Raw genomic sequence first — 10,288 nt, 5'->3', positions numbered from 1 at the left:
ATCTTTAGGCAACAGGACAAGATTTTGGTCCCAGAAGCGTTCTGGTTTCCGTTTGTAGTCCAAGTAGTATTGACCAGTCACATTTGAGCAGGCTTTGGTTGCATGCAGGTAAACAGTCCGTGTGGAGAGCAAAAGAGGACAGAATGCATTGGCCAAAGTGTAGTCTCAGAACCCATCGACTATTGTCTGACGAAGATTTGGCTTTTTATTAGCTTTTTTCTTAATTTATCTGCATTCATATGCATAAATCTGTTTATAGAGATTAGCCGAAACGATGTCTGGACCGTCTCAAGTTGCTAATCAGACTGTAAACAACAACCTGGCACACAGAAGGGGAAGTCTTGGCCCATATATCCGTTATCCGGATATCCACTTGCTACACGGAACCCCCGAAATACTGAGCCTTGCCACCAGAGGCTAAATCATCAGCCGGATAGCCGATGGGCGTGTACCTCTATATATTCAAAAGGGATTTGATATATTTTGGTTTGCAACAACAGAAGCTGTGGGGCACTTTATAAATAAACCTTATCCAATTAATAAGTGATTAACTGAAACCAAATTTAGCTAAGACGGACAGCATAAAAGGCGGTTCAATTTGGTCAAAAGCCTTTTCGGTATCAGGGGAAATTACAACTGAGTCTTCCATGCTATAGGCATGACTGTACATAATATTGAACAGTCTTCTCATGTTGAAATATATATGTTGATTGAGAACAAACCCAGTCTGATCTGGGTGTATAATTTTAGAAATGTGACTTTTGAGACGGTTTTGTTGAGTAATTTTGTTTCAACTGGAAGGAGAGAGACATGTCTATACATACATGAATTTTAATAAATGTCAACAGATGGTTTCTTCACTGTGCCGATAGTGTGCAGACACCAATTTAACTGGATCTGAGGGAACAATACTTAGTCATATACAGCAATAAATTTTGTTGTAGGCCATTTAGGAAGTTAGCTACTCCATGATTCACTGGCTACAGCACAAAGACATATTTTTTTATATCAGTAGAGTGAATATTGAATCACCTTTCAGTATAATGCAGTACAGTTCAACAGAACAATAAATTAAGGATCGGCCTAGCAAACAACCTGATAGACCATAAAGTTGAGTCAACAGCATAGTTTTATCAAAAGCAAAACATTATAACCTTCATGAGGGTAGGATTTATTGCAGTTGTTGCAACAAACAAGTAAATGTACATGGGAAATGGTTAAACTCAAAGCATTACTTAGAGACTTTTGGACAATGTAATGTCAAGCCTACTGCAATTCAGTTTCTTAGGCTCATAGCCAATATGCACATACGAAGCTCCAAAATTCATGAATGACATGCTTAATCATTTCTGTATAATCACCTCTCAAGCCTAAAAACTCAAATGCTTATGGAATTAATAGAAACCTAGCTGGGGAACTTATTGGTTGACATTGGTGAGAACAACTATTGTCTACCTGAGTTTAAATCATTACTATGTACATTACTAGGGGTTCATTGGAGTGCCCTATGGGATTTAATGCTGGTAAGAGCTGTGCTAACAGGAATGAAATTGTGGGGAGTGAAAGTATCCTTGGCCTACTGTATTTTTTCATGCTAAAAAACAAAATTGGTGGATGCATGAAAGATGAAGAGAAAGCTCCTTACTAGGGATAAACGGTAAAGTTTGTTCTATTGGTGGTGTCATGCAGAAGAAATGTTCATATTGTTACCTAAATCAAAGTAGTCAGTAGCCAGTTAAGACGGTTCAGACTGTCGCTCTACATTGACTCTATGTGACTAAATTAATCAGTCTAAGCTGTATGATGATTGAGCTAACATTAGCATGCTAACATTCACATTTGCCTCCTGGTAACTGAAGGACTAAACAATAACATGCTAACTGGTGTAACATTGTGTGAACCGTATAACATTTAACAGGGTAATATGCTAATGTTAGCATGACAATATGACTATTAGTGTTTACATCACATTAGCATTAATATTTTAGTACAGCTGATGGGAATTCAGTCATTAGTGTCCTGTCCTGTCATAAACCGAAGTGGTGGACAAGTGGAACCTTTGACTTGATAAATATATTATGGTGGTAGAATGTAACAAAGTACGTTTACTCTAGTACTGTACTTTTACAATACAATTATGAGGTAGCCTTGTTGTACTTTGAGTATTTCTATTTGATGCTACTTTATACTTCTATTCCACTCCATTTATTTGACAGCTTTAATAACTAGTTACTTTTCAGGTTAAAATTTTAAATAAAATAAGTTTATAAATTATACTGCATCGTTAAGATTAAACCAGTAATTCCCAACCTTTTTGTTTTGTGAGCTCTTCTATGAAATCAGTGTTCATGTTTCAGATGTCTGAGTTGTTAGCAGTTCCACCAAAGACACATATTGCCTCTAAGTGTCTCACATGGTGTACTTTATTAAACATATTTAATATATCAGTCACGGTTGTAGAATTTCTACAAAACCAGTACTTTTACTTTCAATATTTTAAGTTAATCTAGCTGATAATACTTCTGTGCTTTAACAAGGTTTTTAAATGCAGGACTTTTACTTGTATTGGCGTATTTTTACATTGTGGTATTGCAACTTTTACTTAAGTATGGGATCTGACTACTTCTTCCACCACTGTACATTACACAGTACCAGTCAAAAGTTTAGACACACCTTCCCATTCACTTCAAAGTGTGTCTCAAGTATGTATGTTAAGTCTGAATCACCAAATCCCTCGTATAGGGACTGAGAATGTGTTACACCTTCATGGCGATCTATCAAAAGATTATGGAGATATTTCATTCTGGACTGAAAGTATTAAACCAACATTTTAGCAGAGCTAAAAAAAGAACACTGATGTTTGTTGGTAAAGAATCTTTGCTAATATTTATTAATTGGCTAATGAATTAATTAGGTTGTATGGTTTGTTGGCTAAATCTTGGCTAATGGCAGACTTGAATAGAAACTTTGTTGTAGCAAGAGTCACAGGCCTTCAGAGCTTAAAACAATTGAGAGTGAAGAAGAGAAAACCGAATAGTAACTGAGTGACTATACTTTGTTTTAATGAATATAAAAAGAAATATACACAATAGTGAACCAGTGAAAACATTAAGTCCACAAACACAAAGTCCAGTGCCCCATCAATAATCATCTCCTCAATTAAATATCAATCTCTTACAAACATTGTACATGTGAACGGATATTCTCTACAAGCCATTATTGTATAGAGACAGACACTGATTTCAAATAATTCAGAACAATTCAGAAGTTTGAAAATGAAATGAAGGAAAAACGGCTTGTTTTGGCCAAAACAAGAAAATAATGACCATTAGCAGGAATACCTTATTCTTTTAATAGGGCCTTGTCCAGAATGAAAAGTGACAGTAAACCAAAAGATGCTTTCATTTGTTGTCATAAGTCAAAAAGAAAAATCTCACAAAAAGCAAATAACTTCATGAGGATGGCAGCTTCAGGCTGATGATTCTTGCAGCAGCTGGACTCCCTAGAGACTACAGTACAGTTATAGCCAGTGGGAACAATCAGTGATGTAACAGCACAAGTTCAATCACAACTTGTCCTTGATTAATAATAAACGCTGCTACTAATGTTCGATTGTGCTCTTACAACATCACGTGTACTGTTATCATCTACATCTTATAGTCTTAACCCTCAGGCTGAATGAATACATCTTCCAGATGAGCAAGGGGTGACTGAAGACAGGTCACTACCTGGACCGGCGGTCTTTTCTGTTCTTGTCTAGGCTTTTGTCCATGGTCTTTTCATTGTCCCCTCTGCATTTGGGGCAGTACCACTTGCCCTTGGGCTTGTAGGTCAGCCCCACACAGGAAAAGTGGAACCACTCGATGGGGCACTGGTCATTGTCGCAGCCGATCATCTCACCATAAGACACTTGCTCGCAGAGACAGTAGGTGGGCTCATTGGGGTCGATTGCAAAGTCGACTGGTGAGGCGTCTCGTTCCTGTTTGGCCTTGCGCTTCTTCTTCTTCGCAGATTTGGATTTCTTCTCTCGGGGCGGAGGTAGGGAGAGCTCCTCCACAGGGTCGTCTACTAGAGAGCCGTTGGCTGATGGGTGGCTGGAGTCACGACTCTCGCTGTTGCGTTGGCGTCGTGGGCGGCGGGCTGAGGTGCGTTCAGGAGCTGGGGACTCTTGGACGTTGGAGCGCCGCTCTGTAGTGAGCCGCTCAGACTCGCCGGGTTCCTGGAGGCACAGGGAGTGGGAGTCCATTTGGCGGGAGCGATTCTCCACCAGCTCCGTCATCTGGGTCACCACGTGGATCTTCTCGTCGCCCAGCTCCTGGCTGATAATGAGTGCCCGCTGCAGCTGGATCTGCAGGCGCTTTCTCTGAGCTGCATCTTGCTCACCTTTGTACTTCTCAAATACTTCATCCACCTCCTTCAGCACCTCTGCAAGTAGGATACAAAGACAAGGAGAGGTTTCCACAAATTAATGAAAGTGCGGTGGATGATTGGAGGTTTTTTTTGTTTGTTTTGTTTTATTCATTTGATTTAAACCTGGAGTGTGGAACTTATGTCTCCCTCTTCTGGCAGTGAGAGTAAATAGTTAAATAGTCAAGTTAGCAAAGGGCTAAATCGGAAGTTAGCTAGCTCAGCCAGCAGAGGAATGTAACGGACATTCATTTATATGTAAAAGTCCCGCACTCCAGCTTTAAGGCTTGTACGTTGATCATGAGTTTATATCACAAGTTTACCAGGGTCAAAGATAGCCAGTGGGCAATTAAAAGCTAACAGAATACAACATATTAAAACAAAGGGAGACTGTATGGTTTGTTGGTTGTGTCAACAGCTTTGGTGTCGCTTTTAAAGTAATAGCTCAACATTTTTGAAAACCTGCTTATTCACTTTTTTTCTGAGAATGAGATGAGCTGCAATCCAGATGTGGTTAGCCTAGCTTAGCATAAAGACCAAGCAGGAAGCTCTGGGTTTGAAAAGCGAAGCCAATGCAGAAGTGACTTAAACCTTCATTCCAGCAGAGGGCGACTCTTTTGGTTCCAAAAAGAAGTCCAATTGTATGAAAGTCTATGAGAAAATGACCCTACTGCTCACTTGATTTATCACCCCAGTAAACACTTTCCTAATGAGTTTATGGTCTCAATCACTTGTTTCAAGTTTTCGTTAATAAAGCATGATGTTCATTTTGTAAATGATAAAAACTGGAAGCAGGGCGAAACCGCTAGCCAGGCTCTGTCCAAAGTTCAAAAATACACCTACCAACACCTCTAAAGCTCATTAACACATTGTGCCATTTTTGCTTAATTTCTACACAAACAGAAATGTAAAAGTGACAGTTTGGTTTTAGGAGGTTTACACTCTGGAACTATTTTTTGGTGAACAGCCAAAGCACTATGAGACGCTGCACAGACGTAGTGGGCGTATAGATACACTGTTGTATGTCAAATAATTCCATCGCGCAACCCCCCTGCTTCTACTCTTTATGCTAAGCTAGGCCTAACCATGTTCATCTTCTTAACACACAGACACAGGAGTGGTATCAATCCTCTCATCTCACTCTCCGAAAGAAAGCAAATAAACTCATTTTTCAAAAAGGTGAACTACTCATTGAATGCGTTTATTCATGTGAACGCTGCTTAAGGTAATAACAGCAACATAAGACTAGTTCAGCTGTTGAAATAGTTGCTGAACATAACAGCCATAGATGTATTCTAATTTTATTTTGAACATTAAATTGTAATAATCATTCAACCAAACTGCTGATACTGAATCTTTTAAACAGCATGGTCGTGATAAGAATGAATATATTTAACAGCTTAATCCTTAACAGGCCAAACCAAAGACAGACTATATTCCAAAGTTTTTATGAATATGCCTTAAATTTGGTTCACAGTTATTTACAACCACCACATGCATCTGATCAAAGATGACGGAGAAACTTATAGTCTGTTCATATCTTTAATTCTGATCACTGGAACCAAGTGTGGTCTTGATTAAAGTAAGATTTTAAATGAGAAATAAGATTCCTATTGGTAATTCTTGTAAAACTAAAAAAAAAATGAATGAAAGTCTTGTAAGATGTTTGAAATATATGTAAGATCCAAAAGAAAAACAGATTTCCATTAGGACTGAGAAAATCCTACAAGAACCAAACTTTTTTTTCCTAATAAAAGGGGATAAAAAGTCTTCTAGGATGTTTAGAATGTATAGGAATCCTAAGGGATTTTATTAGATCTAGCAGAAAAAAAAACAGATTTCCAATAAGACTGAGAAAATCCTAAAAACTTTTTCCTATGGAATTCCTATAGGATTTTTAAAAAATTGTGGGTATCCTTAAGGATTCTATTGGAAAAGATGAAAGTCTTGTAGGACTTTTTGACTAGGGATTATATTCATACTTTTATTTAAAAGCCGAGTTGAATTCCATTTAAATCTTCCCTCAAGTCAAGTGTAGACAACTTCAACTGAAGTGAAACTGAAGTTGGACATGTTGTTTGCAGCAGTTACAGCCTGGAGGAGGAGGGCTGAACCGCAGTGAGTTCCTGCCTCCAGGAAATGACGGCAGTAATATTGAAGGGGGTTGCCTAGAAGAGGAGCTCTCCGGCTCTGCAGTTCACACTCGAGGAGAACAGTGGTTAAGCAGTCGTACAATCTCGCTTAAAAACAATTTAAGGCGAAAACGTCGTTAACTCTGTCAGTGTGTGTCATATTATCTGTCGACGTTGTCGTTGAACGTATTGGTAACGAAGGCTGGTTTAGCCGCTGCTCACCCTGCGTCAACATAAAGCAACAATGAGGATTGTTTTCCTGTACTGTGGGCTTTTGTTAACAAACGCCAGCATGCTCAAGTGTCATTAATAATGGAGATATCAGCAATATATTGCATCTATCTGTTTCACAAACAAGGCGAAAATTAACTGTTAACCAGCATTCTTTCGTATGCAGAATGAAACACCAGCTTTCATTGAAAAAACGATGGTGTGTAGTAACCATAGTCTTCAGGCAAACGTTCACACCTCAATCAACACGATTTATGATATTTACAAATATTTATGCTGCGTTCTTGCGTTCGGCATCCATCCAGTACAACAAGCAGTGTTTATTTTAAATACATTTCTGAGTTTGTTCATTGTTTTTCCTGGTTTTCCCATAATAATAAGCCGCGGAAACACCGTGGTGGGCGGCAGCATGTACCAATTGAAAAAGTTGAGATTTTATTATTACACAGTGCTATTTTTTGCATTACATTGATGCCGAATTTGCCATTGGACACAGCGTATTCAGAGCATATCTTGGACAAAGTTATTCAGTATATGTGCGTGTGCCGAGAGAAAGAAATATCAAATTTCAAGATTTTCGAGTTGAGTTTGGTGCCACACACAAAACAGGACGGAGTGTGTCCGGGTTATGCTAACTGACGGACGGCTGACTTGTTTATTGAACACATGGCTCATCAGTGTAATTATCCACATTTCAGCGGGTCACATTACTGTTTATCGAAGTAGATACGAGCAAGGGGCGCTCGGTTTTTATAAAATGGGAAGACAAGGCTGGCGCCTGCTCCACCATTTCAGCACGCCCTCTCAGACACCGCTAATGTTTGCCACATTACAACACACAGATGGAATTAAAGATTAAAAAGATGTAAATACAATACCTTGATACTTTGCATCAATTTCCCGAAGCAAAGAAACATTTCTTTGTATGTCCAAAGGCAGGGACTCCACACATTCCAGATAATCCTCCACATAGTTGACCAGTTGTTGCGACTTGTCGGCATTTGGATAGTGATGGCCTAACATCGTCTCTACGATGCATAGAGGCACTAAAACAACACGGAGGAAATGTGAGAAATATACTGTTAAAATCAATTGCTTAGCGACTTTGCAGCTTGTAGGGCAGTTCACTTCAAACAAAACTCAATCTACTGCGCATGCGGGAGTATTTTCCTTTTATGGTATTGTACAGTTTCCTCTCGTTCGTCGTCATCGAGGGCGGGGCCAGTTGGTTTTTGAGCATCAGGATTGGCAGAGAGTTACCTCATTATCATAACATTTTCCCGGGAAATTAAACCGATGGGGAAACCGAAAACACAGTGCTGCCATAGTTTAGACGGAGACCATTTGACCTTTGTTTTTATTAAATATTAGAGCAGTGCATCAGCAAAACTTAAAAACTTCAAAAGTTGTTTTTTTTTTTACCATACTAACTTGAGGTTTATTCACATAGTTTAAGAAATGATATAAATCTTTATAATCTATAAAAATGTTTGTGTTTCATAATCAGACTCTAAACCTGTTTTACAGCAATGTTTACATATATTATTACTGTAAGGCAAAGAAAGTTTATTTGTATAGCACATTTCAACAACAAGGTAATTCAAAGTGCTTTACATAAAACATAAAAGGCATCAAGACAAAATGTAAAAGCAACACAAGACAACATAAAAAGACATTGAAATACAATTAAAAATGGTTAAAAAAAAAAAAAAAAAGCTAGACAGAATAAGAGATAGAACAGGAGAATGAAAATTACAGTGCAGTGTAAGATATAAATCAAAAGCCTCAACTTTGATTCAATAAAAGACAGCAGCGAACAGTAAAGTCTTCAGCTTTGATGCATAAACTCTTCACATCAATACATAATAACTGTTCCAATTCTCTATTTTAAAGTGTTGGCTGCCATCATGATTATGTTTTGAACACAGACTGAACCTTGAAATAAAAATATGATAATAAGAACATCCCCATTTGTCTTAAGCAGGCTTTTGGATATAAATTTCTCTAAACTCAAATTAAGACAACCCTGTGACATCATCTGGTTAGTTTATCAGACTTAACAAAGCTGCCAGCTTCACAGGCTGAGTAGTACTCCACGACAGCTTGCATTAGATGCACACTATGCGGGTTTATTGTGGTTGCTGAGGTGAATATGGTAACTTGCTTCTATTAATAAATCAAATTAATGTAAAACATTGTTAGTTTTCATTGTTCCAATTAGTCCTCAAAATGTTTAAATATATATATGTTATGGATATCATAGTGACATTTGAAATTTGGCTTTAATGGATCTGCAGTAAATGCTGCGACAACTAAACCACAAGACAAAAGAAAGCAACGAAGAATGAAACTAAAAGGACACGTATTTGACTAAATTCAAAGAACTCCTAAAGCAGCTGCTGTACATTTGGTCACGAGGTTTAGGTGAGAACACGCCTGACTGTGTGATAGTCAGTTTCCTTCTTTAGGTCACATATAGTCATAAAACATGAAGTCTGCCAGTATAGTCAGTATTCTGGTTATTGATTAATTCTTTTCTGTGTACTGTTACTAATATAACACCACTGTTATCAGAAATATTATTACTGCTACAACTCTGACTATTGCTGTAACTATTACTGATGCTACAACTACTGCAAAATCTACCACTGTTACTACTACTAAGCCTACTATTACCAGTACAGTGGTACTATTACTACTATGACTATAACTACTACTACCACTACTATAACCACTAATACTACTACTAAGCTAACTACTACTAGTACTATAGTACTATTACTATTACGACTGTACTACTACCACTACTGCTATAACTACTACTACTATCACAACTATTACTACCATTACTAATACTGTTACAACTACTAAAATCACTAATACTACCACTATTACTACAATCAAAATTACAATTAGGCTACTACTACTCCCTCTAGGCCTATTAGTACTGTTTCTATTAGTATTCTAATGCCTCATGAGAGTTAACTAAGACAGAATTATGCTGTGTCAGTGAGCCGGCTTTCTTTATTGCATTTTGTTAAAAATCTGTGTTCTTATGCAATATAGAGAGGAGCTAGAGGTTACTGTCCTCAGTAAAAATGTAAGTTGAGATAGTTGAGGTTTGAACATAATGTAGTACTAAATCACAGAGAATCACAGAGAATCACAGAGAATCGAATGTATGAACGGGCACAGTTCAGACCGCGTGAATCCAGCTTGGTACAGGTTTCGTTTCAATATGGTGGAAAATAGCATTGAACCTTTTGTCCAGTTTTAGGCAGATCGTTGCTTCACATCGGTTTCGTTTCCGCAGCAATGATACCAATCAGTAAAGTCAATAGAATCGCTTGCACTATCAACATTAGCGCTTCCGGTTACTGCTTTCAAAATATAATTACAATTGAAAAGTGCTGCTGTGTCCCTTAGAATGACATGACTGTTTATTTCAGTTTATATTAATGCTTTTTTACTCTCATGCACCACATCGGTTACCTTCAATGTAGTCTGTTCTCATCCTC

At 37.9% G+C, this 10,288-nt stretch overlaps 1 protein-coding gene across 1 annotated transcript; it reads right to left on the bottom strand.

Annotated features, from left to right (window-relative positions):
* Positions 1-3,041: 3,041 nt before the first annotated feature.
* Positions 3,042-7,933, bottom strand: ing2 (inhibitor of growth family, member 2). Its single transcript, XM_067579945.1, has 2 exons — positions 7,649-7,933; positions 3,042-4,425 (listed from the first exon to the last, which is right to left on the bottom strand). Exons 1-2 carry the CDS (start codon positions 7,791-7,793, stop codon positions 3,725-3,727), a joined length of 846 nt encoding a protein of 281 aa, XP_067436046.1. The 5' UTR covers positions 7,794-7,933; the 3' UTR covers positions 3,042-3,724.
* Between the last annotated feature and the right edge of the window lie 2,355 nt (positions 7,934-10,288).

Source organism: Thunnus thynnus, chromosome 22, assembly GCF_963924715.1.
Source record: "Thunnus thynnus chromosome 22, fThuThy2.1, whole genome shotgun sequence".
NCBI lineage: Eukaryota > Metazoa > Chordata > Actinopteri > Scombriformes > Scombridae > Thunnus > Thunnus thynnus.
The sequence above is the reverse complement of the archived record's forward strand: the minus strand, read 5'-3'. Positions and strand labels throughout refer to the sequence as shown.

Coding starts and splice junctions, on each gene's coding strand:
- ing2 (XM_067579945.1), bottom strand. CDS start 7,793: ATGTTAGGCCATCACTATCCAAATGCCGACAAGTCGCAACAACTGGTC. Junction 4,426..7,648: donor AATTGATGCAAAGTATCAAG/GTATTGTATTTA, acceptor TCCTACTTGCAG/AGGTGCTGAAGGAGGTGGAT.